General features: G+C 37.5%; 1 protein-coding gene across 4 annotated transcripts in view; it reads left to right on the top strand.

The window, feature by feature from the left end:
* EYS (eyes shut homolog) overlaps positions 1 to 23234 on the top strand; it is an 860563-nt gene that overhangs the window by 282840 nt on the left and 554489 nt on the right. For all 4 annotated transcript variants that reach the window (XM_048297572.1, XM_048297571.1, XM_048297573.1 and 1 more), the window contains one exon: positions 9972 to 10076. In XM_048297572.1, the coding sequence (XP_048153529.1) occupies positions 9972 to 10076 (105 nt within the window). The remainder of the gene's footprint in view (positions 1 to 9971; positions 10077 to 23234) is intronic.

The following is a 23234-nucleotide window of genomic DNA, read 5'->3' as shown; positions in this document are numbered from 1 at the left end:
CATCAATGATACAGAAGGAAGAAGCAGTTTTATGAGTTGTGATTACTGACCATTTTCATTATTTGAGTGGATTTTCTCTGGTAATATAAGTCACTGGAAGTAGAGAACTTTGTAATTCATAGTTTTGGGATGAGAAGGCATGGGTTTTAATCTTAAAAAGATGATGGGGTTATATTTTGCCCATTGAAACCCTTTGCCTATTTTAAATGTTGGAAGAGATTGCTTTAATTATTTATTTAATTAATTATTATTTAAAAGAATTTCACAACTGTGGATATATGTGGGTGATCCCTATGCTAGTAAGGTGACACCACTGAATACTGTGTAGAAGAAAACATGATTCCAAAGTGATTTTTACTTCATCAATTAGCACTGAATTTTGTAGTTGTAGTTTATATGCATGAAATTTTTAATCTGACTTTCTCACTTGTATCATGGTCCATGTGAATTCTCTATGTGTAAAATTATCCTCCCTCTAATTTTTGCCTGTGTCTCATTAATGTTTGTTGTTACAATGAGACAGTATGAATCAAGTCAGAATCTACCATCAGTTACACATTGACTTAAATTTACACAAGAAAATAAATAAATATGCAAGCCTTTTAATATACTTTCTGAAGCATGTTAAATTTAAATAGATTTTCAAATCTATATTGTTTCCTCTATCATGTCTCATACTATTAAGCTTTAGGAATTCTGTAGTAGATATTGTGACTAAGCAAGTGGGCACTTCAACACCAAACATTTGAAAACCAAAATTATACAAGGTGCAAGGTCTTGGAGCTCAGCTCAACCCATCACAAGACATGAGGTAATACCTTTCTCTTGGCTTTCAAAAATATTTCCTGTGTATTCTTTTTCTATGGTATTCTAAGCTTCGTTTTCAGTAAGCCTGCAAAAGCCATTCTATTTTAGGCATGTTTTGCCTGACATAAATGCTTTTAGTTAATATCAGGACAGCTGCATAGTACAAAATTATTGAGTTACTACATCCTCTTTTCTGTGCTAATCATAAAAAGTGCTGTCCCAAACAATTCAAAGGAAAAAACTGGCCTGAGAGATCTACTGCTACCCTAAAGGAGGTTCTAGCAAGGTGGGGGTTGGCCTGTTCTCCCAAGCCGCCAGTGACAAGAGGACACAGCTGCACCAGGGGAGGTTCAGGTTGGACATCAGGTAGAATTTCTTAATGGAAAGGGTTGTCAAGCACTGGAACAGGCTGACAGGGAAGTGGTGGAGTCAGGAACCCTGGAGATGTTCAAGAAACGATTGGACATGGCCCTTAGTGCTATGGTTTATTTGACATGGTGATGATTGGTCAAAGGCTAGACTCGATGATCTTGGAGGTCTAGTGCAACCTAATTGATTCTGTGATCTGTGGATGCTCACCCATTCTTAGATTCAGTCACAGAAACTCAGTCTTGCTTGCATCTCGTGTGTCAGTTTATTGTTCCACATCAATCATCCCTTTTGGCCCTCACAGAAGGAGCTCAAAAGCCAGGTTTTTTCTGTGATATCCCCTAATGATCAAGTTCATTTAAACAGCATGCCTCTGTCTGATCTCTAGTCAAAGCGTTAATGTTTTTCAAACCAAAACAAAACCTGGAAGCTGAAGACTACAGAAAGGGATGGTTGCCCAGTCTCCTGGCCAGCAGAGCTCTGACTCATAGCAGGCCATGGGGAAGTGAAGGGCTGACTTCCTTGCCTCTGCTCAGCTGGAACAGTCCAGATGGGCTGCTGGTTGCCACAAACACTGTAAATGGCAGGCTGCTGAGGGCAGGCTTCCCACTGTGGGGTGTGCAAAGTTAACATGCTGGAAAATAAACAGCATTTATGCATACATGGAAATGTATTCACTATGTATTTCTGAGTTATTGGAGAATATTTATTGTCATGTCGTGTGTAAGTGTATCTGCCTTCCTTGGAAGGAATTCAGGTTAGAACACTTGAATGGGAAAAAAATTCAGAATTCAGTAGAGTGCAGAATAGTCTGTTTCATCATGCTGCAAATTACATTATATAAAATTTTTGATAAAATAACATAAAAGTTAATGAATTGCACTTGAAAGATAATGAAAGAAAAGAAAATCAATTGTTTTTTTCCAGTCACTTTAAATATAAGCAAAGTTGCTTGGGTTTTTTATGTGAGAAATCAAATGGCACATTTCTCCAATAGTATTCCATCTGCAAATGCTAAGCATGATTGGTTTAAATTAGAGGGTGAATAATAATAGAACCACCTGACAGAAGATAAGTTGAGTCTTCAATCAAAACTTTAATTAGCTTGTATTAAATTTACTTTATCTTTGCTCTTCTGAAGGTGTTATGAGATTATTTTTGTATTCCAGTTTATCCCTTTTATTTCATATATAATGGTTGTTTTTTTTAGTAGTGATTCCAACTGATATGGATGACATATGAAGAGCATTAACATCTTTCTGGGTGTGACTACCTACTTAATTACTTTTAGATAAATTGGAAAATAATCATTTTATATGAATAGGCTTGATTTTCAATTTTAAAAATGTTGGTTGCTAGGAGGGTCTTATCAAATTAAAAAAAAAGAAAAACAATCATGTCTAGAAAAGCTCATACAGTGATTAAAACACAGAGAAGATACTGGAACACGTGGCTGAAATTTTTAGTCTTCCTGAGTGGGAAATCAACCTCATTTTTCCTTGACATAAAAAAACCATATTTTTTTCTATGTTAATATCATGGATGACACCATACAATGAACAGTAGTATGACAGCACAGTGAGCATTGATTTTACTTTTTACATCTGAGTACACCTGGAAAATAACATATGAATATCAAGACAGAATTTTAATCAAAATTTTTATTACAACTGCCTCAAGAAACCTGTTAGGACTTAATTTTCTGTTATGACCTGAGCAATCAGTGAATAAACCCTGACATAAAAAAATCAATCTCCAAGCAACTTCCCCAGCTCATGTTTTTGATCCCTCCCAGATATTCTGTTAATGAATTTGAGAGACAGAAGTGGCATCTTAGATAAGAATGGTTTTATTTTGGGTTTGTTTAGTTTTTTTCTAGTATATGGTTCCTCTTCTGGAAAAAATCCACTGAATCATTGATATTGGAAAAATTCTGTTGTGCAACACTGCCTTTGCAATACCAACTAGCATAATACTGGAGGTTTTGATACTAAATTATATTTCCCAGTATATACTGGGTTGTCTTTTTAGCCAATGAGGCAATTACCTTTTGACATCCTTTGCTTTTATAGAGCCATACTATAAAAGGTATGATCTCTCAGTTTTGGTATGACCACACTAAGTAGGATTCTTACTTGGTGCCATCTTTAGTAACTTGTTGACTTTTTTTTGTTCTTTACGCTTTGGCTTTTCTCTTTGTCATGAATTTTTTCTTTATTTTCTGTGGATGCCCCATCCCCAGAAGTGTTCAAGGATGTGTTGGATGGGGAATTATGCAACTTGGTCTCATGGAAAGTGTCCCTGCTCGTGGCAGGGGGCTTGGCACTAGATGATCTATAAGGTGATTTTCAAAGTCCTGAGGCCTCTGCTCTTAGCTTGACACCTGGGCAGTGGCCCAATGCTAGCAATGGAAATGCCATGTGTACTGGGCCTCAGGGCTGCAGTGGGGATAGTGGGAACATCATACCACAGCTTGATTCTCTTGACATAAATAGTAAATTGACCAAAGACTACTGAGGAGTCTTGAAGCAGGAGAGGAAATGTGTTAAATGCAGAATGATGTTTTAAAAGCCATTTTATAAAATAAAATTTCATAAAAATTAATTTTTTTTGTAGCCAGGCAGGAAATAGAACAGCATTGGCTATTTACTCTGGTAACAATAGAGCAGCACCTTACACCTAGTTATCCTAGTAACCTCCAAAACCTCCAAGAACAGGATATATGCATTTCACATGATGACAGTGATGCTACAGAGCCCGGGTGCCTCAGGGTGGGCTATTGCTGTCACAGAAATATAGTTGTTTCACTAAATTGTTTTGATGTTTTCCCAAGAAAGACACAGAGAGGGCTAAAAGATGAGTGTATTTATTCTGCAAGTCTTCTAACAATCCATAGATTGCTGGTTGTATGCTCTATATTAGGTCTGTATACCAGAAGGCAGTTAATGTTGGCCATTAACCACCTTGTACTGAAGCTAATTACTCTAGTTTTGATTAAAGCACACAATGAATCCAAAAGGATTCAACCCTGATTTGAATGCATGAAAAGAAGCCAGAATTTCACTGGCATTTTTTTCTAGTAGTAATCACCATCAGGTTTAGAAGTTTATATTAAATATTTTATTTAAATTTTTGTCTTCAACTTCAAGCTATTGCATTTCATTACCTTTTCTACACAAAATGAAAAAGTTCTTGCTACCCAAGTATTTTCTCTTTGTAAAGATACTTACAGTCTGTAATCAAGTCACTTTTTGGTTTAGTTTCTTCTAAATGAAACAGATGGAGCTCTTTAAGCCCTTACCGACAGCATGCTTTATTCAGTTGTTGAATAAACTGTGTAGTTTTCCTGCATCTTCCCCATTTATTTTTAAATATGGAACATTCTAATCAATGTTTTATGCAGAGGTATTTTACACATCAATGTTCCTTTTTTGTTTTATTTAAATACATCTGAGGATTTTTTCTCTCACAGCACTGCAATAGGGCTCATATGCTGAGGTCTTCAGCAGTCCTTTTCAAATTGCTTTTGTTGTTTCCCCACATACAGCTCAGCTACAGTTCAGTAGCTATAATCTGTGTGGTTTTTTCTGTGCTTGTATCTAAAAACTTCAAGTGACCAGAAGTGTCCTGCAGTACATTGAAAAATGTACTGTTTAGCTAAACAAAAGTTATCACAAGATTTCAGTTGTCACATAGGCTTGGTCTCCTGTGAAAGGGAGATGCAGGAAAGGAAGTGAGAGTAGAAATGAAGTTGTTACAATCCGGTTTAGACCCAGGAAAGCAAAGCAAGCTAAGACTCTGAGCATAAACCGGAAAGAACCAGGAAGGTTCAAAATATCCCCAGGAATGAGATTAAAACCAAACGAGGTTAGATGTTGTTGCCAAAAAATGGATGTATTTTATTTAAAAGAGGCAAAGAGAAGGGAAGAAAAAAAGAAAGAGAGAAAGAAAAGTGTGCGTGGGGGGTGGGGGAACAGGGAGAGGTGATGGGTTAGATGGAAGCAATCACCCATCCGAGGGTCCCAACGACGTCTCGTTGCTCCCCTCCATCCGGTCTGCTGGTGGTGAGGGTCCCCCGTTGCCGCTGTGGCCACGCTGCTACATGCTGCCACACGCCGAAGGGTGCAGAATTCCGTGGATTAATATACACTTCGGGCCAGGTGGGAATGCCCACGTGCCTCTCTTACAGGGGCCAGCTTGACATACTGTCCCTTGCAACACTGAGGGTCTGTTGCATCATCTCTGGTGCTCTGGTGCAGGGTCTGGGGACCCCTTGGGGGGCCCCTGTGTTGGGCCATGTCACCCCTTCTGCTGTGGATAAGCTTCTCCCCCCAGTGAGGACCCCTCAGCTGGGCTCCTCTGCACAGTGGAGGATGGGCAGTCACTGCGCCTCTGACCAGAGGCTTTTCCAAGATACCCAGCACCTCTCCTCCCTCCACCCCTTGGAGGGTCTGTTTGAGCCTGGCAGCTGATAGCCCTGGGGCTGTGGTCCTCATCTTGGAGGTGTTAAGCCTGTGCTCAGTGAATGTCCCCAGCCCTGAGTTGTTACTTTATCTTATCTTCATCAGCAAGCAGTGTCAGGCCTCAGTCAGGACCCCATTCAGGGTGTGGGAGTCTTCAGCTTTTGTAATACAGTTTTAAAAGTCCTTTAAGAAAATGTTTAAGTCATAAAATATAATATTTCAGTCTCTGACAGAAGTACCTGTTTAAAAGTCATTGTTGAAATAATAGAGTAAGGACTTTTCACATTTACCTACAGAAAAAGAGACTCAGTGAAGTATAAAATGCCTCATTTGTCTCATTATGGTTTTCTCATGAGAAGGATTTGAGCGGTGAGTTCAGATTGAATGTGCCAAAAGCTATACTGCTTTCTTTGGAAGGGTAGGCCTTTGTATCTGTCCCCCTGTAATTTCAACCATATGCATTTATGGTGTGCATGAAGAATGTGTTTGTCTCTTCCTGCTAGTGTTAACACTTTTATCCTGTTTCTCTCGTCTGCTGCAAGCCCGGACTCACCTCTTTTTTATATGACTAGTGCAGAAATGTGCTTTAATGGAGAAATAGAGACAGAGATTTGGATAGAAGCACTAGGTTCCAAAGTCAGAGCTCAGTTATCACACAGCAAGTAACTTATGACCTTTACCATGAGACAAAGCAAGTTTCCAGACAATCCAACTCACTACACAAACATAAGTCTTTGGGCCTCCTTCAGTGTTATAAACAGAGTGTATGCCCTGTAAATTATATAATCACAACACTAGAACAAAATAATAGCTATAATCTGTTCCATCCTTATCCCAGCAAAAACCACATAACATACTATGTTGCTTTCTCACCCATGTATCTTCTTTAAGAAGTCCAAGGATGCCTTATTTTCTAGGGGAATCTTTCCAGTGTGATATTATACTATTAGAAGGAGTTCACTATTGTCTAATATTTCAATGCAGTTTAAATGCATTACTTCTCATCCTGTCCGTTACAAACACAGCAAACTGATGACTTTTGCAAAAGTACATTTTTTATTTTATGATTGTCATCACATTTCTATTAAAATTTTCTTTATTTAGACTTTACAGGCCCATTCATTTTGTTCATACTAAGAGGTCATGCTTTTGAGCTGTTTGTCATTCCTAACATGCTCATATGGACTCTCATTTGGTCCACAATTTTCTTGAATGCACCTCACTGCACAATGCAAAGTACTCCAACTGCAGCTTTACTCCAGTAAGATGAGAATGGAAGGATTATTCTATGCTTCTAACTGGGTATGTCCCTTTTTATGTATCCCAGCAAACTGTTTTAAAACAAAATTCTGGGGTTTGTTCCTACGTATGATTTTCTGTATGGTATCTTCCACTTGTTCTGATTGGATTACATTTGTTACTTCAAACTCCATCTTCAATTTGTTAAAATTTATGAAGATTTCTAATCCTGTTCTTCAATTTACCTTTTTGTGTTGCCATCAGCAAGCTTTGCTGTCCACCATCTAGATTGTTGAAAAAGAATGAGTGGAACCGAATGGGCAGTAGATTTCTTTCAAAATCTATGCAATTCATTGATCCAGTCTGGTAGTAAAACCACTGATAACTAATGTACGAATATGGATCTCCAAAAAATTTGAATTACCTCATAATATTCTCTTGTAGTTTCTATGTTAGACCAATTATGAGGATTTCACAAAAGATAGCAGAAACATTAGTGAACAGAAGGAGCATGACATATGCTGCCAGCTTTTTTTTATCCACAAGGTGTGTAAATTTAGAGTAGAAGGGAACCAATTTGTTTATATAAGGCTCATTTTAAAAAAAAATATTTTATATTTATAGGTTCTTGCAAGTAAAGACTTTAACAACTTTTCCTAATATTTCTTCCAGGAACTGAAGTTTCACAAATGGATCTATAATTTCATGTCTCTGTATTTCATTCTTTTCTCAAAGGTTGATGTTACTGAGTCTTCGAGTACTTTACCTATTTTTCACATGCTTATAAAGAAAACTGTTGAGATTTTGTCCACTAGTACCCAGTACCCAAGGCTCTAGCTCATCAGACCAGCCTATCTGAATATTTAACTTATCTGACAATTCTACAGCTTTTCTTCTCTATTCAACACCAAAGTTTTGCCCTTTAATCATAGGTATCAATTATGATAATGTCCTACTTTGCAGCTGGTCTTTTTACTGATGATTGAGGCAGAAGAAGTGTTGAATAATTTTGCATGATTGCCATTATCAGTGAGCATCCTTCTTCACTGCATGGAAATCCATAGCTTTCCTTAATCTTTAATACTGAAGTACATACAGCATAATTTCTTGTTACCCTGACCATCTAATAGCTACATGCCTTTGCTGGTCTGATTTCAAGCCTGGATATTTATGTTGTACTTTTTAGGTTATCCTTAGCAACTTGACCTACTTTTTTGTCAGTTGGGCTTGCTCATGCTTTGAAAACCAGGTAGTGCTGTGTTGATCTCCTAATATCCCACAAAAAGGAAGTTTTTACTTGTGTACTTATAGAAAGTAGCAGCTTTCTTAATTACCTTTTAAAGGTAAGATGTTCACTCTTTATCAGGTTTCAAATGAGAACTTTGCATTCTTTGCAGTTTTTCTGATTTCCTTTGTTATTATGTTGTTCATCCTCCTCTCCCTTTCCATGGATTTTGACTGCTCTCAGCTAAGTTTTTCACATTTCTTTCTTTATAATCAGAGAGTACTTTTCCCTTTAACTTTGAATCAAGTAACTTGCAGTTACCTTTTCCCCTACCAATACTACATTCAAATATCTCTGAATTTTTGAATGATTATTCCTTTCAAAAATTATGGTTTTGTAATTAAATACCCTATCAATCCAAGTCTTGTGTTCTTAAGTATTCTGCTAGTTCTTTTATCTATTTAAAATATTAAAAAAACCAACAAAACAGCAACAGAAAAACCCACTAGCTATAAAAAATTTAATGTTTCTTTAAACTGATTCTACTGGATTTGTGATCTGTATTTAATCACTAAATCCAGCATACTATGTGACTGTGCAGTATTTTCCACATAATTTTTGAAGTCTTACCTACTATTTATCCTTGTCTATGAACTTCTGCTTCCAGCCCCTTAAACTTTTTTCTAAACAATTATTTTAGAAAAACAGTACAAAGGGGTGGGTGTTGGGTTTTTTCCTTCCTCTGTCTTCTCCTCACTCTCTCCTGCCCATTTAGTTTGATTTTTGTGTACATACTGTTTTTATGTGCTAGCTGAAGGTACACCATATAGTTAAGGAAGACAAAACTGCAAGGTGACACCATCTGCCAGCCATGCATTTATTGTTGCAATGAATCTAGAATTGTCTAAGGTCTGTTTGTCCAAGAGGGACCCCAGAAACCTCATATGATCCTTTAATTCAGCTCCCTAGACTGAGGTCCCCGGGATGCATTACCTATCCGGTATGTCTGATTTGAGTGATACAAGGAACCTTGCATCAGTTTTTACGTAGAACACCAACAAAAGTTCTGCTTGTTCACATCAGTGACAGTTACAGTTTTCCCTCTGTCTCTGCCTTAACTTCTGGTATTCATGAGAGCTCCTAGTCCATACAGTTGTCCCACTAATTTTTGATCAATTTTTGTTCAGAAAGATCCCAGTATTATTTATAACAGCCTATGGATTTCTCTAAATTAATGCAGTGCACAATAGAGAAACAGGAGAGTGGATTTTGTTTGGCATGCTCAATGAGTTAATTGTTTTCATAAGCCACCTATTCCATTGTCTTCTAAATGTTTCGCTCTGTGTATCTTCTGTATATTCACCTATATTTTTGTTGTTTCAGATTTGAATAAGTTTGAATTACAGCTCAATTAAATCTCTTTAAAAGCAGAAAAATGAAGGAACAGCTGAATGAACTCGTGGGTTTCTCTTTAGATCTGAGAAATTGCTTCATTCATCTGGAAATATGCATGAAACCTTGAGAAATATTTTTTTCTTCCTATTGTTAGTAATGTTATTAAATCTCTAAAACAGTTTTTTCAAAGTGGCATATAGCCCTAGTAATTATGGTGTTGAGTTGTGATGCTAGAATATACAAAAGATGCTTTTGCAAATGGTGTTCATATTTATTTCTTTAAAATATTTAATTTGTTAACTATCAGCTATGATCTATGAATATCTCTAGTTTTAAAATTGTCAAGCAGAAATATAATAGTGTTTCCAACCTGGAAAAGTTAAATTATGCAGTTGTCACTTGCACCGTGAAGCAGCTTTTCTGCTTTCCCAGAATGATTTATAGTTTTAATGTTTAATTTTCTTTTCGGACAGACAAAAATTGTTCCACGGATATTGATGAATGTTCCTCCAAGCCCTGCAAAAATGGAGGCCATTGCCACAATTTGATTGGTGAATTTTACTGTAGCTGTTTGCCAGGTAAGAAGTCACATGATATTTAGTTGAGAAATGTTCTGTGGTATTCAAGAAAGAAATAGAATTTTTCATAAGCATATGACTAAGTAGTAATTTATTTTGCTTGAAAAGAGAAGGATGAACAGGTATTCTTTAAGCATATGCTACAATTGTTATGCAGGTGGTGTCAGCAGAATTTGTTTACAGAATATAACTTGTATACCCAAAATCCTGACTTCCAAACCGACGAATAGAAAGGCTTAGAAATCAACCAACTCTGCTAGTAGCATGATTTTGTTTCCATCTTTTCTACTAGCAAAAGTTATTTTTTTTAATTTCTGAAAGAAAATGTGGACAAGCTATACAGTAGTTGTCATAGGGGTTACTGCGGTGTGTTGACCCTGGCTGGAAGCTGGGTGCAGGCAGTTAATCACTCATCATTTCTGTTTCTCCTTCTTCCTCAAGGGGAGGACTCTTCACACTCTTCCCCTGCTCCAGTGTGGGGTGCCTCCCAAGGGAAAGAGTCCTCCAAGAACTTCTCTAGCATAAGTTCCTTCCACGGGCTGCAGTTCTTTACAAACTGCTCCAGCATCGGTCCCTTCCACTGAGTTTAATCCTTCAGGAACAGCCCACTCCAGGTGTGGGTTCCCCACAGAGTCACAACTCCTGCCAGGAAACCCTCTCCAGTATGGGCTTCTTCCTCCATGGGGCCACAGGTGCTGCCACAAGCTTGTTGTAGTTCAGGCTCCCCACAGGAGGGGTCACAGCCTCCTTTGGACATGCACCTGTTTTTTCATGAGATCCTCCATGGGCTGCAGGTGTATCTCAGATACACTATGGACCTCCATGGGCTGCACTGGCACAGCTGCCCCACCATGGACGGCACCATGGGCTACAGGGGAATCTCGCTCTTGTGCTTGCAGCACCGCCTCCCTCTCCTTCTTTACTGATTTTGTTGTCTACAGAGCTGTTTCTCTTGTTATCCTCACACTTTTTTCTGGCTACAGTTGCCCAGTTCAGTTTTTTCCCTCACCTTAACTATGTTATCCCAGAGGTGCTACTAGAGTCAGTGATGGGCTCAGCCTTGGCCAGCAGCTGGAGTTGGCTAGCATTGGCTCCATCAGACATGAGGGAAGTTTCTGCAGCTTCTCAGAGAAGCCACCCCTGTACCTGCCCCCCACTGAAACACTGCTGTGCAAACCCAGTTCAGTTGCTTGCAGTAATGAGAGAAGCCAGCAATATCTGAATTTGTCAGTAAGAGTAGATCAACTTTTCTGCCTTTATGCAGCATACATAATTTTATTCACAGATGCACAGAATCAATTAGGTTGGAAAAGCCCTCTGAGATCATAGAGTCCAATAAATAAACAGTATCTTAATGAGATATGAACTTATATGCTGCAGTGTGGCCTTTCAGTGTGGATTGGTGCTATGGGCCAGCATTTACACATTGGAATGTACTATCTTTTAATATAACCAGCTAATTAAAATATGTGACGCTTGCATAATATGACTCTTTTTTTTTTTTAACCCCTGCTTTCTTTATTGTGGGCCAGCTGTTGTCAGCCAATCATAAAGTAGTGAGCAAAACATGAAGTGATAATACTCTTTCACTTGCAGCTTTTAATACTCCTAAGTCAGTTACATTGCATTAAACCTTGTTATACAATGTCAAGTTAGCAATGTAAGGATAGATGATCAAGCTTGTATTTAGACAGAAGCATTTACTTAAAGGGTATAGGAAAAAGGAGTGGTTCAAAATTTTTGTGTCCCTATAAGAGCTATATATGTTTTAAAAATGTATACGAGCTATTTCAAGTCTAATGTACAAATAGCTTGGAAGTTATTGATGTGTGGAATACAGAAACTCACAGCCAGCACTGCCACTAAGTAACAGTATATGAGCATGAATATAATATGAATATATGTATAATATTTATGGATATTATTATATATAGAAGTATGTGTATGTGCATATTATACATGTGCATACATATACATTTGCATACTACTTTTTTAGACATGAGAGTCTTACAATAGACTTTCAAGATGCAGAATATTGAAGGGTTTAGTATTAGTATTAGTATTAGTACTATTACTAATTTGGATAATTTTTTAAGGCTGAATTCTTACACGTTGATGCAATAAGTTAGTTTTACTTTTCTGATTGAAAGACTGTGACTATATTTTGTTACTCTTTCCTTGGGGATAAACCAAGTGTCGCATCTCATTTTGTCAGCTTCGTGAAATCACAAACACAACAATAAGTATGAAAACATCTTCCTTTTACACTTAAAAAGTGAGATCATATGCATGAAATTAATAGTGAAATGCTGTAAGAAGTACACATGAAATCTCAGACTGTAAACATTTTCTACTACTATTTTGAACAGTTGTTAGATACAGTCTTCATGAAGAATTTACCCATCTGCAAAATGCAGGATGAAAATCAATGGTTTACACAGTATTTAGGGATTGAAGAAAGGCAATAGAGCACCTGAAGGACAGCACAGAGGAATTTCAGCCAACAAATCAGCTTCATCAGGAACCCAGTTTAAATGGCTCTCTGCAAATGCATACAGCATGGGGAATATATGAAAAGAGTTGGAGATGTGTGCATGCCTCCATGGCTATGATATTGGCATCATAGAGACACAGTGGAAAGATTCCTATGACTGGAGTGTTGAAATGGAAGGATACAGGCTTTTTAGGAAGGACAGGCAAGGCAATGGAGGAGGAGGAGGCAGTGTTTGCACTCTATCTCAATGTCCAGCTGGAGTGCATGGAGCTGTGCCTGGGGATGGATGAAGAGTCAGCCAAGAGCTTATGGGTCAGGATTAAAGAAAGGGCGGGGACAGGTGACTTTACAGTGAGAGTTTCCACAGGCTGTTCCACCAAGGAGTCCAAATGGTTGAGGCCCTCTGTAGAGAGATGGGAGCAGCCTCACATTCACAAACCCTAGTCCTCATGGAGGACTTCAACCCTTCTGGGTTTGCATAGCCAGATTTTGGTATCTGGGGGACTACAGGGGTGACTTCTTTGAGAAGCTGCCAGAACCTTCCTCCATGTCCAAGAAAGCCAGTGCTAGCCAGCTCCAAGATGGACGTGCTGCTGGCCAAGGCTGGGCCAATAAGGAATAATGGTAATGTCTCTGTGATAATACATTTAAGAAGAGAAAAAGACCAAAAGTTGCTGCTCAGATGTAATTGTGGCCAGAAAAAAGCAGGATGAGAATATGTGAGAGGAACAGCTCTGCAGACACCAAGGTCAGTGCAGAAGGAGGGGCAGGAGGTGCTCCAGGTGCCAGAGCTGAGATTCCCCTGCAGCCCATGGTGCAGCCCATGGTGAGGCAGCTGTGCCCCTGCAGCCCATGGAGGACCAGGGGGGTGCAGAGATCCACCTGCAGCCCATGGAGTAGACCCATGCCAGAGAAGGTGGATGCCTGAAAGGAGGCTGTGAACACATGGGAGGCCTGTGCTGGAACAGGCTCCTGGCAGGGACCGCAGACCCCTGGAGAGAGGAGCCCATGGTGGAGCAGGTTTCCTGGTAGGATTTGTCATCATGTGGGGGACACGTGGTGGAGCAGGCTATGCCTGAAGAACTGCACCCCGTGGAAGATTAACGTGTGTTGAAGTAGTTTGTGGAGAACTGTTGCCCATGGGATGGAATCATTTTGGAGATGTTTGTGAAGAAATGTCTCCCACAGGAAAGACCCCACATTGAAGCAGGGGAAGGACTCCTCACCCTAAGCAGTGATAGGAACCATGTATGATGAACTGACTATAACCCCTATTCCCTGTCTCCCTGCTATCCTGGGGTAGGAGGTAGAGATGGGAAGGAGAGAGGGGTGGGGGAAGGTGTTTCTAAGGTCTTATTTTATTTCTCATTATCCTGCTCTGATTTTATTAATGATAAATTCAATTAATATCTCTGATTCTAGTTTGGTTTGCCCATGACAGTATTTGGTGAGTGATCTCTCTCTGTTCTGGTCTCAACCCATCAACCCTTGGTTATATTTTCTCTCCCCCACCCATTTTTTGTGGGGATTGATAGGCTTTGGTGGGTGTCTGGCATCCAGCCAGGGTTGGCCCATTACAATATGCTGAAAGCTATTATTTCTGTTCAGAGACACTACCAGGCTGGAGAAACAGGCCTATAGGAATCTCACAGAGTTCAACAAACAGAAATGCAAGTCCTTCAGCTTTGGAATAGTCCCATGCACCAGTAGAACCTAGTGCCCAGCTGGCTGAAAAGCAGCTTTGCAAAAATGACCTGAGAGTCTCCTGGTGTTCAACAAGTAGAACACGAGCCAGTCATGCATCCTTGTGGGAAAGCATCTTGGCCTGTGTTAGGAAGAGTGCAGCTAGCAAGTCTGGAGATGATTATTTTTCTACTCGTGACTTGTGTCATGGGATGAGTGGAAGCTTCAGACAAACCTCAGAATTCAGCAGCAGTTTAAATTTAAAGAATAACTCTGGCCCACAAGTCCTAATGATGGCAAATCAGATCTATTTACAAATTAAATGAACTATTTACTAAACAGACAAGAGATAACAGATGAAAGATCTTACTCAGAACTGCTTACTACACAGTATAAAACTAAAGAAGTACTAGCAGATTACAGCATAACAAAAAACAGTGCACCATATAAAGGGACAAACATTAAAGCTAGCAAAAAAACCAGTATTGATTAGGAGTCAAATGTAATTTACCACTGGAATGACAATAATGTGCACAGATTCTTCCACTTAACACCTGGGGAGTAACTGTGAAGTGTCCCTACTCACGGGAGAAACTCCACACAGTTCCAGGAAAATATACAGGTTTCTGCTTTGTGAAAATTTGGTGTTGCTTTTGCAGTCATAAAGGGAGGTACCGAAAGGTCAGTCAAAAATCTGGCTTATCTTCCCAGATCTCACTTCAACAGCAAGATGTTCATTGGCAGCTGGGAGATGCCAGACCAGCATTAACCCCACAGTGCCAAAATAACTCACTACAAGACAGCTTGTCTTGCTTGAGTTATCTGACCAGTTAACAAACAACAGATAAATTCTTGTGGGGGGTGAGATGCCCTACTACAGACTTGTGAAACTGTGTAGGAAGTACCGTATCACTTTTGCATTCTCTGCTAAAAGGACATTGCCTTACTGGGGCAAATCTAGCAAAGTGCCATGATATCATGGTATCCCGCAGTGGTAGGGAGGAGAAGAGAGATCCAACAGCAGGAATTGTGCAGCAAGATTGATTTATTTAATTATTTTACAACTCTTTTATAGACCTTTTTTTTCATAGTCTAATTGGTCAAAGGATCAGCCATCCCTTGGGGTGATTGGCTAAAATCCTAAAACATCCATAGTCAAAATATTTTTCTACTGTACTATAAACAAGGCTTTGCAAGGCCACAGATGTTCATAGCTTATAGAACTCTGCTAATATCTTCTGTGAGAGAGAAAAGTACCTCATGGGACTGGAAAGAAGCAAGAAAAATTCTTGCTAGCAGCGTATTTATATCCACACCATGAAAATGGAGATACTGAAGAAATTGGACCTCTTCATCCTGAAGAAAAGGCTAAGAGATTTTATTGGGGTTTGCTACTACCTCCTGGGAGGATACAGGGAAGACAGAACAAGGTTTTTCTTAAAGGTCAGAATTCTGTCAGGGCAAGAGTCAATGGACACAAGTCAGAATAAAGGAAAATTCAACATTAAGGCGAAAAAAACCCCAAAACCAGCTGCACTATGAAGGTGGTTAACTATTGGAACTTATTTCCTGGAAAGCTTGTGGTATCCCCATCCATGGAATCATATTCGAAAATTGACAGGACAGTTCCCTTAGCTACCTGATCTAGCTGGTGTTACTATGAGTGACTATTAGACTAGATGGCCTCAAGACATCATTTCCAACTTAAGTTGTCCTGTGATTCTATTATTAAATAAGAAATATTTGCCCAGTTTTACTGTATCAATATAATACTTTAAGGTGAATTTGAATTGAACTACCTGTACCTACACAAAGTCTTTAAGACTGTAGGCATTTTGACCGGATCTAAAAAAGTTCTGCATAATCTTAATTACAGTGTTAAATTTTATCAAGTTTGTGGCTGAAAAGAATAAGTGTTTGTTTATATGCAATGTTTTTCCAAAGCCAAACTTTTTATGAATATTCAAGAATTTATCAACTATCATTTTTTTCATGAGTATTAATTTATTCTTCCACTAGAAAATGGTTACCTATGCATATTGAATTTTGAAAAGGGGGCAAACAAAATTAACAAAAAGAGCTATAGTTTACTACAACAGTAGTCTGTCATCTGGAAATCATTCCTTGAAATGGTCAAGTAGGGAAGCACAGTTTGAGGAAGAAGGAGGAATCTCTTTCTAAAATTTATAACGTGACCACAGGCAATATTTGTGTGATATTTAAGGAAATTTTAATCTACAAGATGCTGGATTTTTTCAATATATTCAGAAAGGCATCAAAATTGCTCAATGGAATGTAGTGAGTTCCTTATGGAAAAGTGAGGACCCTTTAAGTTTGTAGAAGACAAGCATGAGGGAAGCTTAGAAACATAACTTTTAACAGATGACATTGCATTTCTCTATTTTTTACCACAGAATGTGATATAACTAGAGAATTTATTTGGAAGGTTTGGTAAAGGATTAGACAAATTCACAACCAAAAAGTCTGTAAGTCAATACTAAAGAATCCTTTGACTTCTTTAATACCTCTGAATGCTTGAAGGCTTCAAAGGGAACAGATTGCTGGAAGTTGCTATACTAATAATCTCTCCCTAAATAGTCTTTTTTTCTGCTCTCAGACAGTTCTAGGCTGGGTGCACAATTTTTCTCTTTTATAAAACATTACATCTACTACACACCTTCTTTCCCATCCCTGTTTGTGCCTCAGTGATGTATTATCCCAGCTACACTTAACTGAATACATAAATACTTCTTTTTTTTTGATGGGATTACTGGATGATTAGCATGATTGCTAAAGGAGACTGATTTTGAAGCAGAAAATCCTATCAGTTGATGGATACAACCTAAAATCAATTTTTGTTCAACCTAATACACTGAATCAAAGGAGCAGTACTTCTGATTAAGAGTAAACACGCACACAGAGAAATTGTAAATCAAATTCTTCCTTTTTGGAAGGTGTTGCTGTTATTAAAGTTTAGTGTACCATGAAATAAGACTGTACTTTCTTTCAAACCTTTCTGGCAACCCTTGTTATGAAGTAGATGCTTATACATGAAAGTTTTTACTCCAGGGAGAGACCTTAGAAAAACAGTTGCATGCTGTGACTCAAAAAACAAAGTGAATCATCAAGATAACAGATGGAAAAAGTTTACAAAATCATTCAGTTCTTCACACTGCTGCTGCACAATGATGCTTAACATAGAATTGGTAACGATATTTTTTGCTTTGATTTCAAAGCTGCCTGATAAGAAAGTGCAGCATTTTTAACATGAAGCTGTTGTTCTGCTTGCCAAAAAGACTACCTGATGTGTAGCCTAACATTCCAATTACTGATTTCTTGCTTCAAGTCACAATTCACTTACACAATTTGTAAGTCATGTGTTTCTTCTACCTAACATCCTGACTGGTACTGGGATAGCATTCTTTCTAAACAAGTCCACCTAATCAGCTGTAGAAATGTTGCTCTGCAGACTAAAACAGAAGATACTTTGAGTATTCATATAGCAAAAGATTACAGAATGGCTTGTAGCAGTAGCTAGTGGACTCAATATTTTAGGGAAATAGAGGTCAATACATTTGAAAAATCTTAATACTGAGACTTCTGTTGATGCCTTTTCCTGGTCTTAAAATCAAGAGTCATACACGGTTAGAAGGGAAAAAGGGATTTTACCTTGGTATTTATTTTAAGGATCCTTAGGTGCACTACGTCCAGGTTGAATGCACCTGAATGCACACTGCAATGCACACCCCCAAAGATGTGGTAAAACATTATAGGTCTTACTAATTAGCATATCTATCAAAGTTTTCCCAGTGAGAGGCTTGAATGAGCCCCCCCTACAAGGACCCTTGCCCTGGATGGTTCTATCTTAGTTTACAGAATGTGTTCTGGAGAGGACCATGGGGTCTGGGGCACACTGATCCCTACCTGCAAAGCTTTTAAAATGTTTAGTCTCCTAGCTGAACAAACAAGTCCAAGAATGTAGGCAAAAAGCACTAAGAATACAGAAGTTGTAAAAAGGTATAAAGGGGTATAAAAGAAAAGGCAAAAAATCATCATGGCATCAGTGTAGGCAGTCACATCCATGATACGTGTTGGCTCTTAATCCAGGATGACGGCTGAGTCCATGTAAAGTCAGAGATGTTGGAGAAGCAGAGGTTAATGCGGATGGGTCTCCAGGACCTGCCACTTTTACTGACCCTTGCAAAAGCAGTATCTGGAAAGAAAGAGTGACAGGGAACATTATTAGGGGTCCTTACCAAGAGTTTTTCCTTACATTTATAGCTCATCCATACACTAGAGCTTGTCTCTGATATTTGTGAAACATTAAATATATTTTGAGTCACCCCAGTAATTCTTCTGTGGTTTTGAGAATCTTAGTGTATTAAGATATTTTTCTAATAAAGATGTTCCTGATCATGTCCAGTCATTTGTTACCACTGAAGGCCTGATTGTTTGCTACATTTTTTCATGGAGCCCTTTATAATATTAGTTAAACTGCAACTGTTTTTTACATTATGTGTAACAGTTTAGTCATAAATGACATAGCAGAAAAAGGCAGCAATTCTAAAATTGGCACAAGTTGAGAGCCCTCTTTCATAAAGAAAAAGAATTCAGAAGTATTCTACAGTATTTTCAACATTATGAAGCAGAAAAAATAATCTTCCAGGGCCATTCTTTTTTACAATGGAAAAAAGCCCCTAATCTTGTCATTATCAGCAGAGAAAGACTGGAAAATACACAAGAAAATGAATCTCTAATGGGTATTCCCCCCAAACAAAGAATTGATTGGATCTGTGTACTGGGTCTGTTTGAGATAGAACTAATTCTCTTCATAGAAGTTGTTACAGTGCTGTGTTTTAGATTTGTGACAAAAGCTGTGTTGATAACTCAGGAATGTTTTGGCTGCTGCTGAGCAGTGCTTGCACAGCATCATGCCCATCTCTGTTTCTCTTTTGCCCTGACAGTGAGTAGGCTGGAGTGGACAAAAATCTGAGAGTGTACAAAGCTGGGACAGCTGACCCCAATGGACCAAAGAGAAATTATCTTCCATATGCAATAATATAGTAGCAATAAAAGCATGGAAAGAGTTTTCTAAAGTAGCTTTTGCTCAGAGACCATATGGCCATTAGGGGGAGGTGAAGAGTGACTGCCTTTGCATTACTTGGTGGGGTTTTTGGCGGTTTTTTTATAACTCACTAATTTGTTCATATCATGACTCACCAGTTTCCTCAAATTTGCCTTTCCAATTTTCTATGTAAATCAAATTTCGAGATGTACATACCTCTTTCTACTTCCATGTTTTTCACTAGAAAATCAAGATGACAGGGCAGAGAAGTTTTAAGTTTCCTCACTTGTCATACTTTATCATACTTTTGGATTAAGTTGTCATACATGTTTTAAGTTGTAATGCTAACCTTAATATACATGTTTCATGCAAACAAAAGTCTTTGAGATTTATGTAAATAAAAATGCTGCTGAAAAAGTGCATAATAAGTCATTCTTCCAGTGGCATGTAATTGCTCAGACATTGTTTATTCAAAGTGTTCACTATGATGTAATATACAACTTTGTATTCTGTAATACACTGGCATCTATACCTTCTATTTGTTCAAAATGTTCCCAGAAGAACAGTAAGATTTAAACTTTTAAACCTAATCTTTATTATCTGTTAAAAATTGGACATAAAGGTATTAAGAGCAAATAAAACTCTGCCGTTTCTACTTCAGTGAGATTTCATTATATTATTCTCATAGCAATAAACATTTAGTGAGCTTTTGCACTGAAAGACTGAAATATATAGAATATTGATAAATTAAGAAGATGTAAAACAAGACACAATGATTTTAAAAAGTCTTGAAATAGATATACCTTTTAATTACAGTTTTAGCAAATGAAAAGAAGTAAATGAAGAAGGAAGAAGAAAATTCACTGGATGGCACTGAAAACCATTCATTATACATCAACACATACTATGTATATATACTTGCAACCAAGTGTAGTAGAAGGAAAAGGTGGAACCCAAAAATATAATGTGAAAATAGGAAACAGGAAAGGACAAATGAGAAGAGCAACACACTTTGCAAAGTTCATTAAAAAGTCTCTTACAAGACTTTGCTGTTTAGGCAGGCTGTGATGAAGAAAAAGTAAACATGGTGAAGAGACCACATGGCAAATTTCTTGCTATTGTGAAAAGATACCTTATTAGGTGTAATAACTTAATAAAGTTACTTTCTTTTTTATAATTCCAATTTTTACCTGTGTTCCTATTTTTACCAGTATAGTGCTTCATGCCAGTGGTAAATGAAATTTTCCTGCAATAGAACAAGAAAAAAATTGCTGACTTTCTCTCATTATGTGCTGTCATTTATAAGGCTAAAATACAGGGAAAAAAAATGATTAATAGCTCATTTGTAATGTCAATTCAATCCACCAACCCTAGCAGATGACTTACAAATTTGACATTTTTTTAATAGAAACAACACTATTTGTTTCAAAGTGTCTAATAAGACATTGAGTTACTGTTACCAAAAGCAGACACAAAAGATTGATGTCTTGAGGAATACTGCAATAACCCATTAGAAATCCCCCAGGTGAGGAAATATCTCTATGACAACCTTTAGCTTGAGCCTATTAACTTCTAAAAGTACTGTAATGGCAGTAACAGGATGGAAAGGAATGATTAGTCGATACTAAACAGCTGTTTTAAAGACCTGTTAAAACTATCATAGCTGTATTTCACAACTTACCAAAGTTATATTCTTTTATAAAGGATATAATTTGACAATTCTGACTAATTTTTAATTTTCTGCTTCTTATGTTTAATATCTCTATATTTTTTTTTATTTTCTGATACATTATTGGAATATGTTCCCATGATTAAGTGCCTCTTGGTTATAGAATGAGCCCATTCCCATTTAATAAGAAATTAATAAGATTTACAATGATGTAATCTCTGGCTCCTCGCTATCTTTTTCCATTTCTGACATTAGAAATGCAAATAACATTTGTTTTCAGACACCACATTCCAGAAAACTGCTATAGACACCTAAAAGTTTGGTCAATAAGATTAAAATCATACTTTTTGTTGAAAATTTAAAGTGATAATCAAACTACGGCCTTTTCTTGGTGTTAGTATGCTGTGTCTACTAAACATAATTTTTATATGCTTGTCTTTTTCCTTGAAATTTCCACTCACTTAATTCTTCATCTATGTTTTTGTTCTGTCTTTATGCTTTTCTACCCTCCTCTAAAATAACTTCCTTCTTTGACAACTCACTTTCCAACTAATCTTCTGGTCCTCCAATGTACTAAAAAATAATTAATTTCAGTTTTCATTTTCTATCGCTCTACTTGCATTAGTAAGGAGTAAAAATATTGTATAAAATTCCTGACAGGTAAGAGAATTGCCTTACCAGATCTTCAACAAAGTCTGTTGCTGTTGCTTTATGTGGTTTAATCACCATTTTTTTCCCCTTTACTTACCTGTTTCTAGAAAAAATACTTTCCCCCCCACCCCAATTTTTCTATTAGCATATAGAGTTCTAATCAGATGAGAAATGAAGGATCATATTTATATCTCATATTATCTTTAGAATTTACAAAAAGACTAGAAAATATATGATGGATGACAGGGAATGTCTATGTACTTTCTCTCTGTCCAACAGATTGCTTATCAGCAAATTCTAAGAAATAGTTCATCCCAATATTTTGCTTGTGTACTACCTGCCAATCTTAATACCATAAAGGACATGAACAGCAAGATAAAGTATGTTTATTTTTATTTTCATATTTGTCTTCCTAAATTCTGCTTAAGAAACCTTTACACTCCTGAGGAAATGCAGGCCTGAATTTATGTGGCACTTCAGAAACCATTCTCTTCTTAATAAAGTCATCAAACTTAGTTTCTGTAAAAAATTAATTCATCTCTAAACTAAGAATATTAAACTTAAGATCTCTTTATTTAATCCAGTATTTTATTGCACAATGGGGAGCGGCTCATCCTCTTATCTCCTTATTCTTGACACATGAAATCTCAAATCATGCAATACCTGCAAGATGTAACTGAGGAACAATAGCAACATTGCCCCATTGCTTGTGCCGATTTTACTGGGAGCTTCGTATTTCACTGCTCTTTTTTTTCAGAGATATTAAGCTGAAAATCTGTGTAATTCAGAAGTTAGGTAATTCATATTAATTATTGATATTGTTGCTTATGTTTTTGTCATTGTTTTTGTTTATTGGGGTTTTTTTCCTACTGATCTGCTAGCAGCAACGATTTTACCCCAGATCTGACTGGGGTAAACTATTTCAATTAAGCAACTGCTCACTCTCATTTTTCATTATCCATAAAGGAATTTATAAATGCCACAGGATTTGCATATCAATTACAGGAAGATGTTATATAGGAAAGGGTAATAAATTACCTTTTCCTAGTAACAATCAAGCTATGTTATAAGATACATATCACCTTCTCAGCAGATCTTGACATCACCCCAAAAGAAGCAGCAAACACTAACAACTTTGCACTCCTCAGGGGAAAATGAAAATGGATAACAGATATTATTTCGTAAGGCTTTTATTTTTTTTTTTTTTCTACCCTTGTGGCTATTTTATTCTGCAGTTGTAAAACAGCATTAGGAGCTGTTTTAATCCATCGTACCACAAAATTATAAGATAGCTTGACACATTTCAAGCCAGTAAGCACAGTCAGAATAAAAACTTCTTCTGTGTCTTCTTAATGTAAATAATAGAGATTCTGAAGCTGCCTGCTGTGGTACAGTAATCAAACTTCTGTTTTAATAGCTGTAAGTCTTCTGGTGTATTTCTGTAAGGTGTATAGAGTATGTGTCTGTTTTTCCTTAATCCTTTTTCTCTAGTTCTAACCCATCTTTTAGCTGAACTGACAACAATGTTCTTACGGTATTGGAAGATTTATCTAGCCATTGTGGCCCTTTGCCTAGGTTTAAGGGGGTTTTTTGGGA

Source organism: Corvus hawaiiensis, chromosome 3 (genome assembly GCF_020740725.1).
Source record: "Corvus hawaiiensis isolate bCorHaw1 chromosome 3, bCorHaw1.pri.cur, whole genome shotgun sequence".
In the NCBI taxonomy this organism is placed as follows: domain Eukaryota; kingdom Metazoa; phylum Chordata; class Aves; order Passeriformes; family Corvidae; genus Corvus; species Corvus hawaiiensis.
Note: the sequence above shows the minus strand (reverse complement) of the source record. Positions and strands in the feature narration are given on the sequence as shown.